This window comes from Dufourea novaeangliae, unplaced genomic scaffold (genome assembly GCF_001272555.1).
Source record: "Dufourea novaeangliae isolate 0120121106 unplaced genomic scaffold, ASM127255v1 scaffold199, whole genome shotgun sequence".
NCBI classification, from domain to species: Eukaryota; Metazoa; Arthropoda; class Insecta; order Hymenoptera; family Halictidae; genus Dufourea; species Dufourea novaeangliae.
The window spans coordinates 111011-138912 of NW_015374073.1; the positions used below are offsets into that span (position 1 = coordinate 111011).

The 27902-nt window shown below is 32.8% G+C and overlaps 1 protein-coding gene across 1 annotated transcript; it reads left to right on the forward strand.

The window, feature by feature from the left end:
- The first annotated feature begins 1748 nt into the window (after positions 1-1748).
- LOC107190440 (myb-like protein U) lies at positions 1749-27714 on the forward strand. Its single transcript, XM_015579238.1, has 11 exons — positions 1749-1887; positions 13245-13400; positions 15237-15366; positions 16083-16200; positions 21433-21514; positions 24928-24979; positions 25444-25528; positions 25607-25697; positions 25781-26580; positions 26933-27136; positions 27376-27714. Exons 2-11 carry the CDS (start codon positions 13277-13279, stop codon positions 27508-27510), a joined length of 1821 nt encoding a protein of 606 aa, XP_015434724.1. The 5' UTR covers positions 1749-1887; positions 13245-13276; the 3' UTR covers positions 27511-27714.
- The last annotated feature ends 188 nt before the right edge of the window (positions 27715-27902 follow it).

Below are 27902 nucleotides of genomic sequence, written 5' to 3' on the forward strand. Positions count from 1 at the left end.
CATAACAGGTATGTAAAGCGCAGAATGCTTTAAATTGTCAACTATAATATAACATATAACCGTACATATCTAAAGCATATAAAAGAAATCATTACGTTGAGTATTTCGTTTATCTTGCCACCATTTATAATTCAACTATTTTTACCGACACAAAAAAATAATGGTTGACAATTTTAAGTCTGCCATCATTAATACTTGCTTTAGTTTTAATCATATGAATTTTCTTACTCCTTGTGAGTAACAAGTTATGACCTCGACTGTCTGTAACATGTTGACTTTCTTATGTTAAATGATCCTGTATTACATTTGTTGTTTCTTAATATAGTATATTCTCATTGAGGCACTGTATTATCCTCGTTCATATAAAATATTCTCTTTTTCCCAAATAAATTATGGGAACTGCAAAGCCATTTAAAAAATTACTTCTATTAACTGGTATAATTCCTGTACGACTTACTATTCTTTCAAAACAATGAATAACATTTTCGTAACTTGGAAAAAATTAAAACTACAAACAATTGATTAAATTTTTGTATCACCTTCTTTATACAAAAGATTTCTTATTATTCATTGCAATTTTCTTGCTGACTTGTTCCTTGTTAAGTTTAAATACGTCTATTAAAAGGTACTTTTTTCTGTTCACTATGGCGCGGAGAAATACCCAATTAACTGAAATTTAACTTGTGTTATTAGAAGAATACATGTTCTAGGCATGTACGGCACATAAAAGTGTCTAAACCACATTGAAAACATAACTTTAACAAATCGTCGCCCGAGTACCTAACTGTTCTAACTCCATTTTTAAAACAAGTTTTAGTTAATCTACGTGCGTCTCATTTAGCCCAAAGAATACAAATTCACCATGATATAAAGAAAATTCAACCTAGAATACTTTGAGTTTTTTTTAATAGTTATATCTCTAAATACTAACAACAATTAAAATTTTATGTTCATAATAAGATAAAATTTTGTGAATTATTGTAATAAATAGCTATTCAGTAGATGATATTATAGTGTGTTTGATTATTTCACTACTTTCCCACTTCTATAATATTAAACTTCGTAATTTTAAAACTCAGGTTTCTCAGTTTACAAACTAGTGGAGATAGAACAATTAAGAACTAGAGTGACGATATATTAACATAATTTGTATACTACTGCTAAGCTCATTTATCTTCTCATCAAAGAAATACATTCATTCTGATTCTAAATTTTATAACCTACTTTATACAGAAGGAAATTCGCATAAACATCTGTGATATAAGCAACGTAACATTCGCTTTACATAGAATATAATCACTATACCGTTAGATACTTATGCAAATGTATTTGTTTAAGATCAACTTACAAACAGAATCAATAAATAAATTTATTTTCTTGACGAGGAGTTCTGTCAAATTGAAAATCGAATATAAACTACATAAAACTCAATTAAAGCTTCTATTTTATCGCTTTTCGCAAATTTGTTTCCAGTCGAAACGTATAAAAGCCGCAGTTCGAAGTTTATCCAGCTGGTATAGAAATGGACGTTAAGAATGGCAAAAAAAAAAATAATTCCATTCCACCGGGAAATCTATGAATGGTTACATCGATTCAAATTCGTCCCACGCGGTTTCTCGGTTCCTTTGAAATTGACGTGATCGACGAATCGAGCACCTGACTCGGAGGGACCGGTCTGCGCATGCGCCCCCGCTAGTGTTGCGTTCCGAGCGATTCGCCAAGTGGATCGAGCCAGTGTTGGACAGACACTGTACGGTGTCACGTGCGCAGTATTTTCGATCAATTAATCGGACGATCCGTTCGACGCGCGAAAATTGCCGGCGAAACGAAAACGAAAAGGCGAACGGTGCGTAATCGTGAACATATCGGATTACCCTTTCTCGCGAGGTGAGTCTTTCAACCGTACGAAATACTAGATTGATTCACGTACTAGCCTTTGTTCCTTCTTTTTTCAATTTATTTCGGTCTGGAACAGTTTGATGTTAACACTACATTTCTTACTCAAATACTTATTATATTATTATGATTTATCTGTATTCTTATTTTTTAATCAATTTTGTTTGCCAACAAATTTGACACATGCGATGGAAGTTACCCATGTCTGAAACGAATAGATTTACAATTGTTCATTTTGTTAAGAGTTTGTTGAATGAACTGAAAGTGAAGCGAAAGAGAAAGTCGCTCAAGCTGAAGGTATATCTTCTGTTTGAGGAGACGTCTCGTCATTTGGAATTGTAAATAATTCTATAGAGTAATGAAAAAAATACGTAACAAATATGTAAAGAAATTGAAGCAGGTCTGTATTTACTCGATGTTCAAATATGAAATTTATGGCAAATACAGAAGCCAATCTTTTGGCAGAAAGGCAAAATAAATAAACAGGAGAAGATACAAGAAGAAATTTAATACGTATATTCTCTGGTAATGAATTACTGTATTCCACTTCTAAAATAGAATCAGAAATTTACAATTTCAAATCATGTGAAACGTGTTGAGAACCGACAAAAGTAGCTGCACTTCCGTCTGCATTATTTAATACGTTTAAAAGTCTCTTCGAAAATTCTAGTAACATTTCATGTTTCATTGATACATTGTCAGAAGAAAATTCACAGATTTCGCTCTATGTAAACAAAAATTAGTAATTTATAGTATAAGTATCTACAGAAATGAAAATTTCGCCGGAATAAAATTATAATAATGTAAATATGAAAATCAGTATGCAAGATCAGCAGACGTCTGTTGATCTTAGCGGAGACCAGCTTCCATTGAATTACCACGAATGCAGTGGCCAACATACTAGCGGTGCAGCAATTAATCTCGCTGCATTAAAAAAGACTCTCGGCATCTTTGAGAGGCTGCACGCACAGTAGCAGTCGTTATATTACGTATGTATGTCACTGGTTAACGCATCCCGTCTCACACGAGACAGACAAAAACGTCAATCCGTGCTGCAGCCGTTTATTTTGAATGGAGTGTTAGTTTCTAATTATAGACCTACCTTTAAATTAAAAATTTTGATTGTACATTTAGATTTGATCATTAATATTCAAGTTGGAAGTAGAAAAATTTTAATAAATAACATTAATATTTTTGTAAAAAGCACTGTTTCACTAAATTAAAATCAAGATATAAGTAACATTGATGAAGTTCTAATTCTCGACTAATATAAATATTCAAAACCAGTAGACAGTAAATATTAATCATCAAATAATTACATGGTAATATTATATTTGTATATCAAGAATTTTAAATGCTACTGATGACCTATTTTAATATTATTGTGAAGACATAATCTTATACAAATGATGTCGAAATATAACATGATTTTTCTTCTTGACTTTGTTAGTGAATGCATACATTTGATACAGAAGATTATTTATTCTTATATAAGACTACATCTTCTAATAAAATAACGCCTAGAAACAAAAAAATAGTAGTTTGGTACCAGTTTCAAAATAAACGGCTCATTCGATTCGGCCAGGCACAAAAATGAACACCGTGAATCCCGAATGTTAAATATGCGCCGCGTTTATTTTACGAGCGTGACTCAGAGTGTATTTTCTTCGCGCACGAACGTTGTTTTCAAAGTTTCCGTTCACAATGCTGATTTCGTTCAAAAATTTTCTACGTTCATTGTATTATCGTTGAAAAAGTAAAACTCAGAGAATTAGTAATCCGGTTACGCAAGAATTTTCAAGCAAACAGCACTTATACATTTTCGTTTTGCCAATAATCAAACACCTGGCATCAAACTGGAGTCAAAACTGCTCAAACATTCAATGTAAAGAAACAGTGCTAATTTATGAATACAAGAAACAATTCCTTACAAAAGCCTTTTAATGATTTATAAACCTTGTCGACATAAATAACCAAACTCGACGATTTAATTTATTTATTCTCTGAGGTATTGTTCAATAAATATAATACTCCTATACAAGGTTAATTGTTGTGTTTATAAGAACAAATGCTACGAAAAAAAATCGTTTTAAAATTAGATTCGTAATAGTCTTTTCGTAAACACAGTAGCAACTGAGATATTTTGAATTTTACTTTTTAAAGATAATTACCGCCTTCTGTTCTTTTGTAAGAGTTGTAATACCATATAAACAGGCTACTTGTCAATCCGACCACTCTTCTAAATACATACAATACATACAATATACCTACTTACAGGCAAAGTAACATAGAATTCCTTCCAACAGTCTTCAATGATGTTGAAATATATAAACAAGGAGAAATTTTATTTTGTCTCGAACGTTATTAAACTGCGAATAATCTAAAAAACTAGAAAACGGTGCAAAGCATTGATTAGCAACTTTTTTTTGCAGCAGCCCAAAATTGAAAACCCAATAATCTGAACGGGTGGTTGCAACCACAACCTTAAATAACCCAATTTATTAATTTTAACAAATCATTAACTTCAGTTACGTCTAAGAAGAGTCGAAGTCTAAACAGAATTTGCTTACAATTTAAAACACTCTTCTGTTTAATTAAGTTGTCAGTCTGTGGTGCTATACAGAGAACTGTCAGTTACGGAGATGGTCAAGAGACGCGGCCGATTCACGTTCCTTGTCGCATACGTAACCCAGTGAGCAGACGATCGTTCACGGTAGATGGGCGGAAGGTCATATCCCACTTTCCGTCTTCGTGGATGGTTTATCCATGTAAGGTGTGCTTCAAGGACCGTTCGGATCATGATCTCGCGAGCAGCAGAGTTTAGTGATATATAGGGTGGACCACAGAAGCAGACTACCTTAGTATCTTGTATTCTGATGCTGTTGCCAAATGTATGCCACGGAAAGCTTGATGCTACCAATATCAATTATTGTAGTATTTCTTCAACTGGGATTCATTTTTCAATCTTAAAATGACATTTGAGCTGTTCACAGGCCGAAGTGACTAATCCCACTTTTTGAACTTTTTCAAATTTTAGGGCCAAAGCAGTTGATTACTGCTTAACTTTTTATAATTAATTTCTTTAGTAATTTTTGTAGAGTTAACACTTTGACTGTCACGTCGCTCAAATATGGGTGACACATACATTGCAGAGGCTGCATTAGTTCAATTACCGTTACAAAATTTTTCCGTAAAATTAATATCGCCGTATAATTTAAAACAAGACCAACAGCCTCTATTAACTAAACGCATATATATTCGACGATTTATGACTTAAAAATCGAAATAACGTGTATCTGGCTACATACGGCCTTTATCACTGTGACAGTCAGTGTTAATCTCATTGGTAAATGACCAGCTCAATTGACATTGACACTAAGACCAACACAACAATTGGAAATAAATTCTTTTCAGCGAAAATAATAACGTAACTTGAATGTGATAGACGTATTTGTAATTTTAAACTAAATAGCAGGAATAATTTAATATTAAATCAATATTTCTAGCTTTTAAGTTTCACAATTAATACTCTTAATTTTTACAAAATTGTCTACTACATTTGTTTATACATGCTATAATATGTTAAAATATGTAAATCGTCGTATGTACCTATCCTTCAACTGACAATGAGGAACATATAGTATACGAAACGTGAAATATTTTATGAGAGAATGAAATGAAATTATTAAATAAAGATATCAATGTATTTGCCGAGTATCTGATTGAAATATCATTAAAAAATAAGAGGCATGTCATTTCGTTAAAAAAGAATATATATTATCAATATTGGTAAACAAGTGCTTCTACTGATTGACTGTCTTTTCTGACATACGTTACTATAATATCAATTTAAGAGTAGATTGTGGAATAATTTGTTTTTAATGGGTTATTCTGTATACATAGAATGATCTATGAACTATTGAACAATGGAAACGGTCCCATTGCACTAATAAGGATAAGGTTAAATGCGAGTTCATTGACACAAATATTTGTATGACCAAAGTGTTTGTAGACCAAGGAAATATTTTTATAAAAAGAAAATTAAACAAATAATTCGTTTTAAAAGTGGCACATTAAATCTTCACACTTTTGTTAACTTTTTAGCTAAAACTATGTCGGATTCTACTATTAATTAATATCTGCAATGCTCTACAAAAATATATGAAGTCCTATATACTCTTTTTTTGTTCGTATGTAATTCAACTAATTTGACAAACATGTGCTTAGGAGATATCGTTTATGTAATAGAATCATTTTACACACAACATATAGTATAATTCTATTTACAACTATAATGAAATGACTGCTGCTTTCATGCATTTGTAGTTTATAGGGTTCTGTCAAATATAATATAAGACAAAACTTTCATCGAATTTTTTATTTTATTCTGAATCCAATAAGATACTTACAATTAGACGAAGGAAGAAATTCCTACATTTGCTCAGGTCTTTATGAATTACTTTAGAAAATGTCATTTTTTATAAAACTCCGCAATTTAATAATTAAAATATTTCAATATTAGCAGTATAAATTTATTTTCTCAAAAATGTTTGACCAAATTGGAATCGTTTATGATAAATTGCACATTAGTATCATCAAAAATTTTGTTTCTTCATAATGTTCCTTTTTTATGTTGTACTATTTGTCAGTCCTGACAATTAATAATGATTATAATTATCACAGAATTAATAGATAGACGTAAATTCTTAAAAAATAAAATACATTAAATGAAAGTGAAATTAAGAAATGATATTACGGCAAAGTGGAACTTATCGCGGTACTGAAATGCAATTAATGATCGAGTATTTCTTGGCAAGAAGATCCACGCTTCTTCTTCGCTTTCGTTAAAGTTGCTTGGTTATATTTACGCGAGTTAAACAAAGAGCGGTACGTCAGAAGTGAGTGGGGGAAAAAAAGAACCGAATGAAACTCTAGGCGCCAGTTGGCCGGACCATTACCACCCACGCGATGTCAAATGTCCCTGTTAAATTTACGCAAGCTGAGCTTTCCTTCCTTCCCAATTTTCTGGGATCGAAGATCTATGTAAGTCACGTTTTAACACACGGTTTGCTTATTAAGAACCGAGACTGCATTGTTCAGGAAAAAACGAATCTTCCTACTTAAAAATATCTGTTATATATTAAGTGTACCAATAAGTTATCCACTATTTGTTTTTAAGAAACTAATAACAATACAGTTTAAATTGTAAACACCTTTGTAGCCCTTTCTTGTTTCAAAATGGCGGCGAAGATTGAAGAATTAAGCCATATACCATTGGAACAATATAAGCTTCTGATTTGCTCGGAAATAAGTATTGAATTTGACAAAATATAGTGGCTTACTTATGGGTACACCTAATATTTAAATATAATCACTTTGGCTTTATACGAATACGGTTTATATTAGACAAAGTAAAATTAAATGGACTCCATACATGTTTTTCATTGAAACACAAGTGTTACATTCACATTAATATTCATGACTATTCATAAAGATTTTTAGCTACCATCTTTCTGAAGAAATTTTTAGAAGAAACTTCCATGTATCGTTATAACCAGTTTATTTACGCCCCCAAACTGTACTTGGAGGAATCAGCCAATTGTGATTGATTCACGACCTTAATTAACTTTAGTGTTTAACATAATTCATTATATTATGTTAGTTAGGTTAGATAGAATCTTGGAACGAGTAGAGTGCACTGTGAGTTAATAACACTAAGTCTTAAAACTTAATACTTTATTGACTTCAATCGACTCATACGGTACTTTTACTTATTATTAGAGGTATAAATTTTACATAAAAATTCAACACAGAAATGTACTTTAACTTATTGGTAAATAAGATTAATAATCATTGATACAAAAAGTCTTATTAATTAGACTCCAGTAAATTATGTCCGTGCTAAATACTAGAAACTGCCGTTAAGAAATCTATCATTTTAGGTACAATTACCTACATAATAATTACACAGAGTGATTATTTTTAATTCGAATAATGGTTTCGATGAGTCTTTTGATAATCATGAAAGAATAAATACCTCAGTTTGTCTGTGCACAAATACAGAGACGCGTGACGTAATTAACACATGTTACTAATGTCCTCCTGTCAATGCCTGATTAACTACCTCTCACAATCGCTTCGATCGCGTGTTGCATTCACATTCGGTTATTTCATTCACAAGTCCTTGAAGTTTTCTTTCTTGCATTTTCGAATGCAGTCACCGTAAAAAATATGTTAGTTTGTTTATATACAATACTTACTTGCGAAATGTCGTACCGATGTTTATCAATTGTTTATATTTGAAATGCAATCGAGTAGGAAGTGAGTCATCAACCGAATTTCTTCCGGTTTAATCTTCGGAGTACAGAACGTCAAAACTGGTAAAAAAAATTTAAAAATAACGAATACTACATGGATACAGTCGTTATCCACGAATAACAATTAATTGAGTTATTTGTTATTAGCGAATAATGAACAAGTCGAATTTTTTCGTTATCTTTTTATTTGTTACTCCAAACTACTTTTGTCCGATACTGTAATAGAACAACAACTAAATTTTTATTCGAAGAACGCCCAACATTGTTGTAATAACGTATTCGCTGTATAAATGGTTCGGTAACTCTGTTCGTCGACGAGTGACCAGTAACCTGGCTATAGGACGCGAACGTTATAAATGGGGACCATCACATATCATTGTCCTTAAATTCGAGTTTTCAAATGATATACTAAAATAAAATTAGTAATTGTTATTATTCAATTGCAAACTGTTACGCATTCTTACAGACTAATTTATGAACTCAGATGATAAATCGAAACTCCTGTTATTTGTTAAAAATACAAGGAGAACACTATTAAATTTAATTCCAACTCTTAACACAATGTGGCTTATAGAACCAAAAATGTTTTAAGTGCATAAAATTAGCAACCAGATTATTATGTTTAACACGTTACAAATTAATTTTCAAACACAGCGTTTGTGCAACCGCATTTAGAATCAGATCAACCGCGGTCATCATCGTTTTGATTCGCACGATAGCCTCGAACAACGATGCACAATGTCACTACCACTTTGTTAACGATCTGACACGAGAGGTCATATCGCGTAAGTAGTCACAATAGCGTAAGCGCGGGAAACATCAGTTATTAAAACTTTTTAAACAAAACTAGTTACTAACAAGGAAGGGTTTTTTCTGATTGCATTGGCTTTCACATATGTTTTAGAGGATTGAAAAATAACAAATACCTTTTTTTTTTATATTAGCCCGTTTTCATGTTTAGGGTATGAAATCATCCCTTAAAGTTCATAAGAAGAGGTACAAAAAGTCCTATTGTTAATTTATAAAATATTATCACATCGTGTTGAATAAGACTTGATATAAACTTAATTTACGTTATAATTTGTATATATAATGTGCTTATCGTCATTTACCTTTATTAGAGAGTAAACTACGCGTAATCTTTTAAATACGCATTCAAGAGACTTGAAGAGTGTAAAATGAATTCATAAAATTATTAGATATAAATTATTTTATGATGATAGATTAGTGGCTTAATAATGTCCCATCACTACTGAGAGGTGAACGACCCCTAATTAGTCAGCTACGTCTGGCTAACAGCATTCAAGCAAGGATTACTTCGCAAAAATTGAGTACCAAATGATGATAGTAATTACAGTCTTGTTTAATGAGAGAATAAATCTGAAAACCCAGTACATTATTCTGAACAATAAACACCAATAAATATTCCATTAGTTCTTTTTCAAATAACAATTTACATCACTTTGTTCGAGAGAGTCCAAATAATTATTTCGTGCCAAAAGCAAGTGAATAACTATCATTGTAAATACACAACACACCTCCAAAATTGAAAATTTACAACTTTTGTTTAAATTGATTTTTTCAAAAACTGGACGTGCTGGGAAAAAACGGTTGACAGATTCGTATCTAGCTCATAAAGATCTATGAGAAACACCTATTAATGGTTAAAACTTAGGAGAAGAATTAAAATTTGTTGAACAATGGAATCCGTCATTATGAAATAATTTGTCTAAGATTTCTTAAAAACTGTTGCACTCACCTAATATTATGTATTTTTCGAATATGATTGGTTGAACTTTGTTTAAAATTATTAAATAAATAATTTGAAGGAATTCATTTTTGGTGTGTTATATAACCTGAAACGTCGAAATTATAAGTTTAAATTGTACGTAAACATCAGTCCAATTTCTGGCAAGAACTACTGCTTAGCACAAAGGCAACGAGTGAAAACATCGTTGAATAATAAGTCTTAAATTGGGAGAATCAGTTATAAAAATTCAGCGTTTACTAGAATGTTATACAAAATTTATACTTACTTTGACTAACTAAATTCGTTTAAAGTTTAATGTAACGCGTTACTAAATCAGCTGTTATAGTAAACAGATATTCAGTTTAATATTTAATACGTACTTTATAGTTTTAAGAAGAAATATGATAGTCCCTCTTGTCATTATGGTTTATTATTTAAATATTATTTCATGCATTTTCTTATAATGACGACAGTTAAAAATATTTTATCCACTTATGGGACATATAATTTAGCGTTATATCGATGAAGAATAGCTTTAAACCTTTCATTGTTACTTCTTCTTTCAATTTTATTAATTCATTTTATTATAATATCGAAATTAATACGTTTATCATGATTGCACGTTAAAATATAAAACCATCTGATGGCCTTAGAAAACGCAACGAACCATCTGCAGACAATAGGATGCGAATTTCAGGGATGACCTAATACATTCTTGGTTGCACGTGGTAATAAAATAAATTTGGCTGAGGTACATAACTATAAAATTTTATAGTTCTAAGAGGAACAAGTATAGTGTTATCGATACAGTGGTGGTCAACATTTTAAAGGACTAATAACAAATTGAGCTATAAAAATATTAACAAAAAACAAATTTTATACGATGAAACAATTAGTTAAATTAGAACTGAAGAATCTCTATTCATTCAAACAGTTGGAAGGGCTCGTGTGGAACAGAAATATTCGAAGTTTTCGAGAGTACGCGCACGGACTGGTTCGGGCAGAAAATTTTTATCAGACTTGTTGGGGGAATACAAATTCTAGAAACGGTCCGGATACGCGTTTCAAGGTTTAGTGGTGATCATACGAGTGCGTGTCTCCTCCGCGGACGGTTCTCGGAAGGCCTCCTTGGCCCCTTTGCCCCATTCGCATCGAAGTCTCCGCCGGAATAACACGGCCGTTTACCATTTCCCGAGGAAACGCCGCGACAAAGATAGCACACGCCATCTTTAATTCACTCCATTTAACTTCTTACTCATGTTAACTCTCAACCTTAAAATTTCAAAAATATCAGATTGAAGCTTTTAGAAGCCCCAGCAGATCTGCGTCAGATATTAATAGAATTCCAGATGACTAATAATTTTGTTTAAATAAAAATTGTAAACATGAAACCTGTTTCTTTACCTATTTTTTTTCATATTTATAGAATATAAATATCAATCAGTTTTCTGCCTTTCGCTTATTATTTAAGTAATTCTGTACACGAAATGATAAGATTCTTTGTTCTCGAGGGCTAGAAACCTCATTTCAACATAACACAATTAACACTTTTTAACACTGGAAGCATCAAACCCGTCAAATGGACGAATAGTAGGTAATTTGTTTTATCGTTACTAAAATCATAAAGATGAAATTAATTATTTTTACGAACAGAGATTCTATATTTTGTGTTATACTACACTTATTCTATTATAAATTAGACGTATTAATAAATTATAAAATTAAATATGGAATATTCTACAACTCTGTGTTGAAAGCTAGTCGTTCCAGTGTTAAAATATAAAATACGAATCTATGACTCACCGCGATCGCTAACTGCAAGTTTAATATCTTTTGTAACAACGAATAAAGGAACACTAATAAGGAATAATAGAAAAATCGAATATCTCGAGCAAGTTCTGTGAAAAGGAATGTTTATTCAAACACACAAGGCGTAATATTGTTTTATTACGACGTGCAATGTCGTGTAGGCCAGCGTATCTAAGAACGTCGAAGTGGAAATAAATTTTCGTTCGTAAGTTACTATCAAGAACGGGCCCCGGCAGTACACGCGCCCACTTAATTCGAAATGCCACCGCTTTAGCCCACAAGTGACTTGAGCGCGCGGCCGATAAACCGGCTTTAGGTATTCACCGCGAAAGTCCCTGCACCACGCCTCTAGATCCAGTTTCTCGATCTCTTCCAATCTGCCATATTTATAAACGTTCAGCATCTATAAATAGGACCACTGTTACGTCCGACGTCCGGACGACGGTGTAACAATAGGATTCAAGTTAAAAGTCACTCCGAAGAAAAAAAAAATACTTCACCACGCCGAAAACATTGACGGCACGTACTGGTCATGATCGCTTACATAAGAACCAAAGCTTTGTGCCCAAACAAGATTCATCTAGGCTGCACTTATTTTCGTGATGCGATTCGCTAGCATGACCAGCTATGAAAATCTTTTGACAGATAGGATTTCCGTAAACCTGAGACTGAAAAACAAAAGAAAGATGCTGTTACAAGCGTTTTTATTACGCTGCAAACAGTAAAATTGTAATCGTTGGAAAATACTAATACCGTATTTTATAAAAACGTTTCTTACTGAATATTTCAAAATTGTATCATCCTGTTTTGATACTCATTTTATAGGAAAATGTATGTTCTCTGAAAGAATTCCTTAACCTTGCACGTGCCCAGATACGTTGATCTGTCACGAATTATTAGAATTGAAACGTGATGCGAGTAATTGTGCAGTTTAGCGACTATTCTCAATTTTTGGCTATAAATATCTCGAAAACTAAGCCCAATCGGTGCTAACGTGTACCGGAAAAAGTTGTTCAAAATGTCGAGTTCTATAATATATCCAAAGGTTATTGGAATCAGTGTTGAGTGTATAACTCCGAATAATGTCCCACGCTGTTTTGAACAAAAATAATAAATGTGGATTACTTATTCGATTTTTTCCGCTTGATTTTTTGTTTTAGTGATAAAATGATGCTATTTAAAAAACCGTAGTGAAATAGTGTACACGTATAGGCAAGAGCCAATGTTGTAGTAGCAGCAGCTTTTTGCAAATATCTCCGGAACTACATTACTTTTTCGACCTCCCCCACCTGATTTTTTGTTTTAGTGATAAAATGAAGCTATTTAAAAAAAATCGCAGCAAACTAGCTGAAATTGAGAAAAGCCGCTAAACTGCACAATTACCGTGATTTGAATTTTAAGTCTCCTTCGAGGAATAATTAATAATCAGTTCTCAGAGGAGCGATATCTAATTTTTTGGAACTATTCGTCAGGTCTCGTGAGGCAGGGAACTAAGCAGAACGCAATGTCAGCGGCGGTGAGGGAGAGAACGACAACTCGCACCAGCAGAAAGATCGTGAGTCATGGCAGTCCTATATCTGGCCAGAGCCAGGTTGCAACCACGGCCAACAGCCTCGAAAACAACTTAGGTAAACCTTTAAATGTGCCAGTCGAAGTATAACCCTATCCCCGCGTCATTCCGTCCACGAAGAATATTAATCATTGCACAAACATTGCCTAATCTGCACGATTTCCCGCTCTATTTTTCAATATTACGAAACGTATAAAAATTTATGGAATGAATACGATTTAATGGTAAACAAAATGGAATTCCGTGAATTTTATTAAAAGGCTTCGAAATTTTCAGAAATTGATTTGCTTCATTGATATTGAAGATACGTAAATTTGAGTTGCTTCTTGAAAGTATTCTTAACATTACGCTCGGCTGAATTCTTAAAATAAAACAGAAAGTAACACAGTTGGAGACTGTGTAAACTCCATTCTATAAGTTTGTTAATTCGACTGGTTTCGAAATAACTACTCGAATTACAATGTATTAAACGCGTATGTACGTAACCTTCATTTTTTGAACAATTATTTTGCAATTATTTAAAAAATTAATTAGGAGTAATTGTTTTAAAGTAAATAGAAGTATATATATAGAAAATACTGTATAAAGCATGATGAAAAAAGGTAAAAATAAAATACGTGTAGTATACTATATCATACGAGTAGTAATTAAATATAATTAACTGTCTCGTACTAACAATAACTTTGAAAAATTGCATAATTATACGCAAGCAATTCGAATGACGCATAAATTATATTTAATACAGCACGTAACTAACGACACCAATAATCTTATATTAAAGAGTACTTAATGATACCTGTTACACTAGTATTTTTAGATGCCAACTACATTATAACTTTAAATCAATTTGTACTCTTATTATACGTATTCAAGATATTCGTAATGCTTTGTAAACCTTTCTATAATTTTATACTCTCTATAATGTACAGTGCCTATCATAAATCTACTAATCCCTTAAAATTACAAAAAATAGTTCCGATAATAAATTACAATTTATTGCGATTAATAGGTAAAATAACGAAAAGTATGTTCAATTAGTGTTTCATAAACAACATACTAACCCTAAACAAAATTCATTTTATTTTAATTGCTATTGACATTAACCAAAATTTAACAATTTATAACGCTTCCATCATCACGAATTATCTTATCGATCACGAATCATCATTGATTATATAAAAAATTCGATTCTCCTTTTTCACGACTTTTCATTATATTTTACTTTTATACTGTTTACTGAATACTGATGCACACAATATAAATATTGTTCATTTAAGTTAAGGATGGACCCCGTTATAACAACAATTGGTGGCTTGACTCGTCACATGATCGAGCTCTTATTGGTCCATTGTGTGCTGGGCAAAATCGTACTTGCTTGATCCGTTCTTGAGAATGAAACGCCGCTCTGAATCATAGACCTTCAGATAACTCCATATTTTACTGAATATATTCTTCTTCCTTAAGTAACAGCAGCCCAAACAAAATTTCATTGGTCTATCCTTAACCCCTTAAGATCCAGATTAATTTCACTGACTAGAAAATGTTTTCTGTTGTTATATTGTTTGCTACTGATAACCCTCCAAGGACACAATGTAAGTTTATTAGTTGATATAAAAATATACTGAAAACATTGACTGAAATATTGCCAATCTGTTAAAATAGCAATGATGTATAAATGTTGATAAAAGAATGTGCGAAACTCATGTGCATTATTCTGCTGAGTGGATCTAAAAGGGTCACCTTGAATGAACAACAATTGACTAGCTAAAAATTGAAGATCTTTTAGGAGCACCTTCATTTTTAAGCTTAATTTCGCTTAGTAAACCTACAATTCGCATAATGATTCAACAAAAGAAAAAGGAACAGTGCGAGACGTTCTGTTTAACAATTGCAGATGCACTTCTAGAAGACCTGCAAACAAGTGTATCAAGAAGTGCCACCCCAAGTCGAGGAGGCAGAGCGCTGTCACCCCAAGTGGAGTATCGCGTGGCTGCAAATCCAACCAAGGTGGTTTCTGAAGTCAGGTAAGCAGGTCCTAAAAATATCTTTCGTCGCAAAAAATCTGCTTTTATTACTTTTTTTAAGTCTGTTACTTCACTAAGGACAATTGAACGTCCAGTTACGCTTCCAATCATTATTACTATACGAAGTTGTATTCTTCGTGTACGTTACTAAAAATCATTTGTCGGTACATACCTGTGATTTGTGAAAAATGATAGAGAATAGACTATTACACGAATTTTATTTTTCACATGACTGTGTATGTAATTGTTCTTAGATTGGCCGCCTTATAGTGACCCAATGACTGTACAAGAATGTTTAATATTATTTGAGTAAATGCATAATTAATAACTACCTAGATTCCTTTTATATATGTTGTATTTGAACTTATTTCTTAATTTATTTCTCTGTGAAATGAAAATTATTCTATAACTAATACGGCTACTGTTCCAACACTATCATCCATTTTACAATTTTGATCACCGAATTATTTAGTACTATCTTTCTTATATTCTGGTGTCTCATACTTCCGTAGCGTATCATGATACAATGTTTCTCGTGTTTAGTCTTAAAATATTTATTAAGTAAATCATAGTTATAACAATAATTTATTTATCAAATAGGATTTTTAAATTTACCGCAAGGAGCCGTTATTTTTTCTTATTTGTACTAAAGCAATTATTTATCGTCTTCTGTTGTTATTGTAATTTTTAATTAAAAGTTGTTTACACTGTTTCAGGCCGATTTCGCCGAGTCAAACGGCTATGAGTACCACAGAAAAATACGTAAGCACCGGACCAAGCGGTGCACCGAGTGGTATACCTGGTTTAGAATTCATCGATTCGGAACTACAGAACGTGAGTTCTTTTTTTCATAAGCATTTTATATTCATATTTTCATATATACATTAAAACTTAAATATTATTATTATATAACAGAAGAAAAGAATTATTTTTATGAAACCTATTTTTATTGGTTCACTTTGTTCCTTATCAGGCATGTTAAAGAGATCGTATTACGTGAGAGTCACCTAGACTTTTCAACACACACAAAATGTACTACAAATACTTGTACAATAGAGTGTTTCAATAGGAGTGATAAATCTTTGAACGGCTGTCATTTGTGAACTGCTCAGCGTGTGTTCATGAAAATTCTTGCAGAAAGCATCGATAACCTTTGGCAAAATTCCAGCAACGAGTAGAAGTAGTATTTGAATTTACTATCAAAATTTGCTTTCAATTGAAGCTATATTTCCCGCGCTTCGAGGAATTTACGGTCTACATGATCCTACCCAGAGAGATAGACACCTAACCCAGACCTTCTGTAGCCACAATTCGTCGAATTATAAACACATTTGAAATTACTGGCTCGGTGTAAAATTAGACAATGTCTGGTTCCAACAGGATGGCGCTACGACTCACATATCGAAAGAAACATGGGCTATTTTGAAGGCAAAATTTCTCGATCGGTTCAATCTCGAGATTTGCCGATCATTGCAATCATGCGTTTTAACACCGTGTGATTTCTTCCTGGGGCTAGGTTACGTCGAAAGTGTATAAATATAATCCATGAACGATTGAACAACTCAATGACAATATTCGTAGAGTTATGCTTGACACAGAACCCGAATTATGCAAGGAAGTCATCAGAAATTAGAGTAAACGGATCCTTGCTATAGAAAAGTGTTGCGCAATTAATGCCATCAAACACTAGACTTTCTAGTGAACTCTAGACTTTCTAGTGAAATAAAGAAAGTGAAACACTAGACTTTCTAGTGAAATAAAGATTTAAAGATATATTTCATATACCTTTTCTTTTATTTCAACTCAAAATCTATCACTTTTATTGAAACACCCTATATGTACTTTGGACTGGAAGATTACTAAAGAGTGTGACATGATTCTTATAGTTAAAACCAGTGTAATCTGTACGTTTATAAACATTATAGTCTCTGACCTAACATTGGACTAAAATAACTCGGTCATGTATGCAAGTTACTTAGAACTCTCATGCACGTTTCAAAATCACTTTGAATCATCGTATTAAATGGGCCGTTGTTCCCTTTCGCAAATAAAAACGATCGATGGGCTATAAAACGCATTCTGTCGATTTATTTCGTCCATTAAATTACTCTTACAATTAGTTGAAAAAGTAGTCATCCCAAAATAAAATAGATTTTATTAAGAACGACAATTAAATTTAAATGTACGTGTTTTCTTAATAGTGATCTCTCAAAAATGCGGAAAAATTCTCAAGTTTCTATAATTCATTCGCCTAATTATTATTTTCTGTGAATGCAGTGGCTTATATGTTTATCAATTATTGGTTATTTCAGTAGAACAGTAAGTGATACTATAAGAAAAAATAAGTCGAAAAAAAACGAATACAATTTTTCGGGTGATGTTTTGCTTTCCAGATAATTAAACTTGAAACTTTGTTGGACACATGGGCAATAGAATAAGACTTGACTAACACGTCTGTTCATTGCAGGCCGTTGTTACTTATTGCCAACAAGTATACACGCATGTTAGATAAATGTTCACCTGCATTTTCTCGAAAACGAAGCCTCAAGCGAAAAAAATGTATTCTTGTTTTTTCAAAATTTATTATTGTTTTTTCAAAATTTTATTCTTTAGGTTCGCGAAGTACTCCCATGTAGGCACACAACATTACAAACTCGAAGTTCCGTATTCTGGATCATATTTGGTACACAGAACTTTAATACTTCATGATATCTACATAGGTTTCTTATGTGATATCATTTAAGTGATGCACTTTAAAGTGCCTACGCACATAGGTACTTAATACTGCTATAAAGGATTATAAAATCATAGTGTAAAACCGTGGCAATAATATAAAAATAACAAGGTAAACTTTTCATTTTTAGATCATAACGTTACTGCGACATTTTAAAAAGTACACGAGACTCACGGGGAAAATAATAGCACCAAAGATATGAATCTGATTACATATCCTTTTATATTTTCCATTGATCTTTAAGATCTCTTTGTTATTGAAGCAGTTTGAATCTCAATAATGAGATTATTTTGATAGATTACTTTTTTATATTTTTAAATTACAGTTTTTTGTTATATTGCTAAGTTATACTTTCCAAATACGAGTAAAAAGAATTACATATCGCTACGGTAGATTCAGAAAGTACGACATCACACGAGAAAAGAAGAAAAAGATACTGTTTCCGTAATGGTTTTAATCATTTTGATTTCTGCTCCTTAAATATAAAATATTGCCATAATACGTGGTCAATCTCTTGAAGTTCTAAACTTAATTTAAAAAAAAAACAGATTTAAGTTTACGTAAACTCTTGTAAAAATGGTTAAAATGCCATAACAATAAATTTCGCGAGATTTTTCGGAAATTTTATTGTAATTATATGCCAAGAAATTATTTAATATATAAATCAGATATATGATAAAAATAGATATATGTACATTAATTGTCGGCAGTTTTATTGTTAAGCTTATTCGAGCGAGTGAAAAGGTAAACTTTAATCAACTCTTAAGTGTTTACGAAACATTACATTTTAAATATAACTAGAGACTTTAATTACTAAATTTGAATTTAATTTGTCGTAAGAATAGATAGAACTTTTTAGCGACTGTATCTCGTTGAAAAATCGTAAATATGATAAGTTATGCGATACGAGCGATCATAAATACTTGTGCAGGGGTAGATGAAATACGTGGCACGCAAACTGCAGGCTTTCAAGCTAGTATACAGCTAAAAGGTAAACTAGGACGTAAACTCTATGCGAATAATATCTCCTAGATTTTCCTTTTCATCCTCGAAGCTGTTATTCCGTATGCAAATGAGAATAGGCGTTGTCCTTAGACGCGCGAAGGGCCTCGAGGCTGAATGTTTATCCGGACGATCGCGAGATGCTTAGAAAATTACACCCGTGACTAATCTACATTCTCATTGAATGTTAGATCACGGGGCTAGGGAACGTTGCAATTACCCCGATTCCCGTGCGCACATAGTTTTCCGTCCTCTAATGATTGATACAGCATATCGATTGTCAGATTTATAGCACCACATTCCAGAGGAAGGGTACTTGTCCTTTAATTACAAAACCAATAAATTGTCCTCTTTTTCTTAAAATTTGCTATTTGGTTAAAGGAGAACTTGTTAACTATGGAATATTTTAAATATTTTTTGTAGTTTCCATTTTTTTTTCTAATTGGCAACTTTCAGTACAGGTTTATGCGATTATGAACTTTTTCGACTAACTATACACCCGGTCATAGAAACTATAGTTAGGCCGTACACGAATTGCAAGTCGCTAGCCTGTATCTAACTATACACGAGTAGAGGAATTTCGTTGTAGATTTTCGTGCGATATCAATATGTTTATACATAATGTTGTGACAGAATTGTCCTGAAAATGTTAAGTATGACTCACGGCAGTTGAACATCGTGATAATAATGATCATGAATATTAACAAAATATACAAGGTCTGTTCCAAAAATAACTAAACTTTCTAAAAATAGACAGAATAAGTAGCGGTGTCTACACGAATTTTTGTCGTTGAGAAAGACATTCTTGATTGATATGGTGTCAATGTTTTATAGAATTTGGATAATTAGAAGCTAAATTATAGCACCCAAAGTGCCAGCACGAGGGCTGGCATTAAGACATTTACCGAAATATATGATGCAAAAAGTGTATGGTGATAATTGTTTATTTCGTGTACAGTTTTACGACTAATTCAAACGATTTGAGGTGGGTCGAGAAGACATTAACAATGGTGATCGACCAGGTCGTCTGGGAACGAACAGGAATCAACGAAGGAAACATTGAAAAAATGTGTGAAGTAATCAAAATTTAGCCAAAATCATCGTTACGATTGCTGAAAAATCAGCTGAGGTTATCAAAAGCCACGATTTATCGCATTTTGACCGAGCATTTAAAATTTCGCAAAGTTTATGCACCGTTGGTTCCTTACATTTGACTGGTGACCAAAAATTCATTCAAGTAGATCATTGTAAAGATATTATTCAAACAGCCTGTAAGGACCCAAACTTCCTTAAACCGATTGTTACTGGTTTGCTTTTGTTCATTGCATTATTTTGTGTTTCCAGGACTTAAAATAACCATGAAAGGAAAGCGTTATGAAAATATCTAAGACATTCCAAATGTCGTGACGTGTATTCACGAAGACATTCCGCAAAGGAGCGAAGTGCAGTCATTTGATACGTGTTTTCCCTAAATGTTGTCTATGTTTTTTTCTTTTTTAAACATTCGATTATTTTTGGTACAGACCTTGTATTTACATATACGTAAAGTTGGTTGAAGGACATGGGACTCGACCTACAAACGCTTTCGCTTCACATTAATTCCTTTTAGTTCGTCCTATAAATCTTAATCCTTTGAGTGCGGACTGCTCGAAAACTGAACGTTCATTGCAAACAACAATTTGTCCATGAAAATAATTGTTGCAGAATATTTTTTACACACCGTGTAATACATAGAAATATCAATGATCTTTGTAATGCATAATAATTGAGTCACTACTTTGACTTACAATTAGTGTTGCTTAAAATTATATAATCATTGCATTATTCGTTTAAGTTTTATTATCCAATGCTAACATTTTTCTCGACGCATGTATGCGCTCTTACTCAAAATAATATATACAACTAAAAAGTTGAATTACAGTTGTAATCAATAAATTTTCAAATTCGATTTTCTCAAAAATCGAAGTCCATATGAACAAACTTTATTTTATATTTTAGACTTATTTTCGCGCGTATAATTATTTGCTCTACGATTTGGGGAGCAGCTCATACAAAATATCCTATCACATTGTCTCGAATCAGAAATTCGACTCACTTCGTCGGTCATTCTGTACATAGACAAGCTTTAGTCGTCGTGAATAGTAATTCGTTCGATGTTATTCATTCATGAAAAGGACTCATTGACTATTTATAGCGTTCTTACATAATGTATTCAAATGATATCAGCGAGGCTGAATAATATGAAAAGATTTGCAACAGGGAACAGCAATTTCACGATATATTTTCATTAATATTCAGAAGTATTTGATCAGAGTATTTTTCTGTTTCAGGTGCAGCCCGGTCAGAGCAAAACGATCGCTTACAAACAGGTGTCGTATCAGTACAACAAGAGCCTCGATGGCAAGCCAGTTGGTAAGTTTTTTTAATTACATTTAAGTTTAAGCACACAAGTGAAGATAAATGTATGTATATTTTTTTAACATTTCATGTTATATGTCATTGTTGTAGTGGGGAATCACTTTCTAGTCCCTCAAGTGTTTCTATTTCACCCAGTATTATTAATTAAGCAAAGTGTATGTCAGAAGTAATGGTTTTATCACTCCGTTGCAATTTAGAATACAAATTCCTTAACCATTCCACTAAATCTAGAGAAGTGGATATAGAAATTTATACACGAACTTATGGTTCCACCAAAATATTAACAATGTCTTAGTTTACGAAGTAGTTATTTCACTGTAATCAAAAGCCGTATACGGGTAAAGATTAGAATACGCATGTTTTAAAAGTACATAATTAAATATAATATTCGTAAAAAAAGAAGAATCAATTACAGAGACGTTGGTTATAGCAAGTATGTACACTTCCGTTGATAAGTCATCGGACACTTACTAAATGTAACACTATTAATTGCAAAATAAGAAATAGTTAGAGTTAGAAAATTACTTAAATTACAAAATAAACAAATTGTTATTAACCTTGTACTTTACAGAGAAAATGTAAATTATATTCAGTGTTGTAAATATCCGGTTAATTAGTGTGTTCATTTCATTCAGGCATTTTTAAACATAAGTCTCCCATAATTCCACTCAAATCAGTCTGTAATCACTTCCACAAGTCCTTTGTTAAATTTTACGCGTCTTTTTAGTCCTTTTAAAAGTCATTGCCAAAATTATTTGATTGCATTAAATTGGGTCGACTATAGGTAATGTTACAAAATTTACAGCTGATTATCATTTTGTAATTTCTGTTCGGTAATTCTGAAAGATGTTCGAAGTATGTTCAATCTTACAAAAAAAGCAGAATGATTTAGTGAAATTGCATTTCTGTTTCCATTTCTATTTCTCGCAAAACAATCAAATGTCCAGTGACTTATAGACGAAGGTGCAGTTATTTGTTTAAATTAAGTTTTACTTTTGAATTTGAATATGTGTACATGTAGGTATGTAACGTGAATTAGGCGTAATGGAATTTGTTTACGAATTTCGCTGTTTTAAGATATGCTTATTACACAGATAGAAGCAACAGAAGTGCGAATTAACGTAAATCACGAGGATATAATTTCAAGGTACATTCTGATAAGAACGTTATACAAATCCTGCATTTTTAGGATTTTCGTAAAAGAAAAGTATAGCACATAGAGTAAACAATGAGTCTGGTGTTTATCAATATTCATTTTAAGGTATGAACAATTAATTTTATGTTATTTTATTTAATATACACCCCAAAAATCAGCAATGAGTGTGACGTTAAAAAAACGGATATCCAAACGATGCACCTAAAATCTCGAGATCCACTCATCTAAAATCAAACACCAAAATTTTTCTTAAATCTTCTAGGGATGATTGTCGTATCAAGCAGATTCAGAAGTTTTGCGTTTTTTAATGAAAGTATTACCTATATTTGGAACACTTTCACAAAAATAGGTGCCAATCAACGAATTTTCATTATTTTTCAATAAAAGTGCTTAATATGATAACCATCTCTATAAATTTTAAGAAAAATTTTGATTTTTTTATTTGAGATAAGTGTGTCTCGAAATTTTAGGTACACTGTTTCGGCATCCGTTTTTTGGAACGTTACAGCCATTGCTGGTTTTGGCAGTATATATTAAAGAAAATAACGTAAACAATTTTTTTTATATATTAAAATGTATATTAATAAACCCCAGACTCATTGTTTACTGTATATGTTATAGTTTTCCATAACGAAAGTCCTAAAAAAGACCGTTTTGATACAGCCTTTACATCATAATGTACACTTAAAGGATTATTGTATCATTAAAAGAGTTTCGGATGTGCTGTTTTTCGTTACTAAATTCAAAAACTTCAAAAAGTTGTATCAACGACCGAACATGGTCGATGTGATTCTGTAAAGTCTGAAACGTGTTCACGAAGAATCGCGCGCAAGCGCTGTCTTGTTTTGAGCGATCGTGGAAGGAAGGAGAGCTGGTCACTCGTGTCGCTCCTTTTAAGGCGCGGAACGTCCTTACAGGTACACTGTTAATTAACAATGAGAACGACAAAACGAGGAAGGTTCAATACCTACCACGGGATTCTCGCGAAACTTCATTCTTATTCGATCAAATTCCGTTAACGGAACTGTTATTAGACGAATCAACGATTTCTTAAAACATTAGAATGATCGACGACGAACTTACATCTACGTCAAGAGATCGACACAAAAACGACAGGTTTTCGAAAATATAAAAATTTATAAAGTAATTAATTCCTGCATTCTTACATTGCGATAAAGACTACGAATGATCTCAGATAATGCATTCTTACAACATTTTAATAATTTTTATGCGAAGTTAAAAGCCATTGGTTTTAACTACTTTGGTTGTTTCAGTGTTAAAGCCAATTGTACATATGTCACAATTGATAAAAAATTGTCTGTTTATACTATATTCTAACTCTACATATTTTCTTATCTGGACATGCTAATATGCAGACTGCCCAAACAATTTAATTCTGAATTTCTCCAAGTTTTCGAAAAAAATTTCACATAAGCCGATATTTGTAAATGTTTCATTCAAAAGATAAAATAATCAGCAGACTGTGTTCTTTTATAACATCTATGAATAGCTGTAATATACTAAAATAAAACTTTTAAGAAATGTATGAACTTACTACACCAGTTAGAAAACACACAAGTATAGCGGTCTTTCTGATTACGCTCACGTACAAGAGCTAAAGTAAAACAGAATGAATCCAAATTCAGTAATCAAATACGATTTTGAACGTAAATATAAACTAATGCAAATTTAAATCTCAACAATTGCATTCAGATACAAATTTGAATTTCATCATTTTCATTTCTGCATAACTCATTGAAGTTAATGTATTTCCAATAAACCATGATCAGAAGTAACACGGCAATGCCATTATACAGAGAAGATTTCCGCGGCGGCCGTCTCTGTATATGGTAGTGATGCAGCGACCGATGTTTATATGACTGTGTTGTTTGCGGTAACACACGACATACAAGCGTACCCATATTAGGGCTGCGTATAACAGAAGATTGACCCGATTTCTCCGTGCCTCTACTGTACTTCCAGCGAGAAAATAAAAAAGTCGAAAAATGTGAACGGCGGTGGGAAGGAAAGAAGGAACACGCGACATTGAGACCCCAAGGATGACCATTGTCGTTGGGTCACCGGGTGACGGCTGTTCATCAGAAACCTGAATTTCAGGCGTAGATTTATTTTAAACGTAGACAAATGTAGACCTTCCATTAATACATTTTTCATCTCATTAATTCTAATCAATTTTCGTTACTTAATTTTTGAAATATAGTAAAATTCATTCCCATTTCTTGTTCCACAGATTCTTGGGCAACCTCGGACAATGCTTTGACCAATAACAGTTCGGCCTTGATGTAAGTATCCACTCCAAAATATAGCAAATATCTCGGTCATTGCCAAGAAATTCTTATTTCTCCTTTAAGTACGTCCTTATAACGCAAAAGTGAAGAAAGTATCACGCAAGTAGAAATTATACGATCAATATGGGGCAATTTTTCGATCATAAACACTTATAGACACAAATTGAACCACCAGTATAAAAGATTGGATACGCCTTACCCAACAACGTATGCTCGTACAAAATGCTTTATTATAATATAATCAAGTACAGGGATATTTAACTAAATAAACAAAGAAAACGAAGATTCAAAAGAACAGAGTTAAATGCAAAGGTCAAGTTACCTGTTTCCCTCTGTGAACATGTTAAACTAAAGATAAACTGAACTTAATCTTAACCCCAATTTTAATGGATTTCGAAGTCTTAATGTATTGAAGAAAACTCATATGGTTTGCTAAATATCCGTATCTCCTTTTATAGTGATGATATTCGGGAAAGAACTTACGAAGAAAGTACACTACATCGTGGTGCAGAACCTGTTGGTAGAACAGTCAACAGAGAACTAGTGAGTGCTCCATTCTTTGAAATACTTTAAATGCTTCTAATCACTGAAGTATACAACCAAAGATTATTCACATTTTAGGTATACAATGACAATTGTACATCTCGTTCGAAACAGACTTCACCTCTACCAGGTGTACAGAGAGACGTGAAATATGTTCACGAATCTTCGAGTGAGTACCTCTAACAAATTTTCAAAATTGATTTACGATAAATCGCTATATTTCAATAATTAATCATGAATTGAATACTGAAGACTATCAAACGGAACCAGTGGAGTATATACCAGTTCCATCATCAACAGCAGCGATCCCCATCAATCTGGCACCAGGTCCAAATACAAAAGTCACAACTACCATTAAAACGTACACATACGAGCTACCAGGGGCGCCTGAAACGTATCTACCAAGTGGGAGTGTGCCAGGAACCGTTGTGCTGCCAGGTGACCAAACTATAACGTACACGTTGCCGAAAGGCAGCAACTCGACGACAGACAAAACGGTCACCTATCAAACCGTGACTGAAAACGTTCCATCCGGAACACCGATTAGGTATGGTAGTCCAACACCAGTGGTGGATATTTCCAAAAAGTCCACGACGCTGCACCAAGAATCGAAATTCTTCCGCGAAGAACACCACGGAGGCCAGACTGGACAACCAACAACAATCGTTTACCATCCCGGCTCTCCAAGTCAGGAAAGTAAAACAGCCGTAATGCGAAACGAAAAGTACTACCAGGTTGATGGTAGTTATCCGACTGGCTACCCCGGTGACAGACCAGATCATCCAGGGACCACCATTATTTATCAAAATCAGCCACCCACGATAAACGAGACTCACACTACCATAAATCGGATCGAGGAACACTATCCCAGCAGACCGCCATCCAGCGGACGATACCCGACACCTGATAAACCAGGAACACCGGTTAATTATTACACCTCGCCGCCGCAAACCACCCCACCGCAATCTACCACGACGATATATAAATTCTCGAACACGACCACGACCGTAAAAAAGCTGGAAGACCTCATGGCATCGTTCTCCGACTCCGAGGTGAATGGAAAGCTCTTTTTAATCTCCGACAGTATTGTTTATGAATAATTGATTGTCTCAAAATTGATCAGCAAGCTAGGCTACATTTTTTCTACGAAAGGAAGTAATTACAAAGTTATAGTAAGAAATATTATGCTACCATGATAAGAATTCTTACTTAAGAGCAAATTCTATGAAGAAAAATGACAAGAATAAGACATAAATAATCGTAATCATTGCAATCGCTTTATTGACTATAACTTTATAATATTATGCAATTATATAATAAATATAAATTCCTTACATAATGAACCTAACATCATTCTTTATCAGCCTCATTAAATTACCTTTTAATATGTTTATTACCTTCTAGCGCGAAGTGTTAGAGGACATTGAAAAACGAGAAAAGAGGCATCCAAAAGAATCAACTATCGTTAAAAAGGAAGTTGATTTTATACCCCATACACCACCCAAAGTGAAGAGTAAAAACGTTGCCGGACCTCCGGTTTATTATCCTCCTGGATCCGCGGAATTTACTAAAAAAGAAGAGGCGAGTATGGCAATGTCACAAGCTGGGGTAAGTAGATTGTGCTTTAATACTTTATAGTAATCTCTCCAAGGTTTACGTAATTTCTGGATATAAATTTAGCAACTTTGGTATTGTATTATTATACATTTGTGTGCTCATTTCCTTGAAGTTCTCAAAATTTGTGAGGACAATGACATAGCAACTGTTTTAGATATTGAAACAATACAAATTGTTAGTATTATTCTGACAAATATATAATAATAATATAATAAATCATTTGTTTACAGGGAGGTTGGCAAAAGGAAAGTGCAAAATACGAATACGAAGCTTCAAGTAAAAGCAAATCGAAATCCAAGAGCGGCGGGGCTGTCGTACCCGTGTGTCTTCCCCTTTGTTGTGCCATGCCGTGTGTAATTATGTAACTTATTAATATTAATATGTTAAAATCTACTATGTTAATTGGTACGAGAATGTACCTGTATGTATCAGTCTTCCGTTATTTGCGTAACATGAAAGTTAAATAACTATTATCAATAACTAAAAGATGAAATGGTAAACAGCAAACAAATGCCATTAAAAAAATTATTTTTAACCAAAATAGTCATACAAATTGTATGTTTTATGTAGCAGCCACTTTCAGTATTTCTCTATTTATTGCTGCTTTCATTGTGTTTCGTTTTTCGAGAACAAGTGCTGAAACTGCAATAATATGCAGTTACCTATATTTTTTATCGCTCTAATCTGTAATGTAAAATACTGATTTTGTTACCATTTCATTTGTTATATTTACTACAAATTAAAAAGCAACTTATTT

Coding starts and splice junctions, on each gene's coding strand:
- LOC107190440 (XM_015579238.1), top strand. CDS start 13,277: ATGTCAGCGGCGGTGAGGGAGAGAACGACAACTCGCACCAGCAGAAAG. Junction 13,401..15,236: donor CAGCCTCGAAAACAACTTAG/GTAAACCTTTAA, acceptor TAACAATTGCAG/ATGCACTTCTAGAAGACCTG. Junction 25,529..25,606: donor GAACAGTCAACAGAGAACTA/GTGAGTGCTCCA, acceptor TTCACATTTTAG/GTATACAATGACAATTGTAC.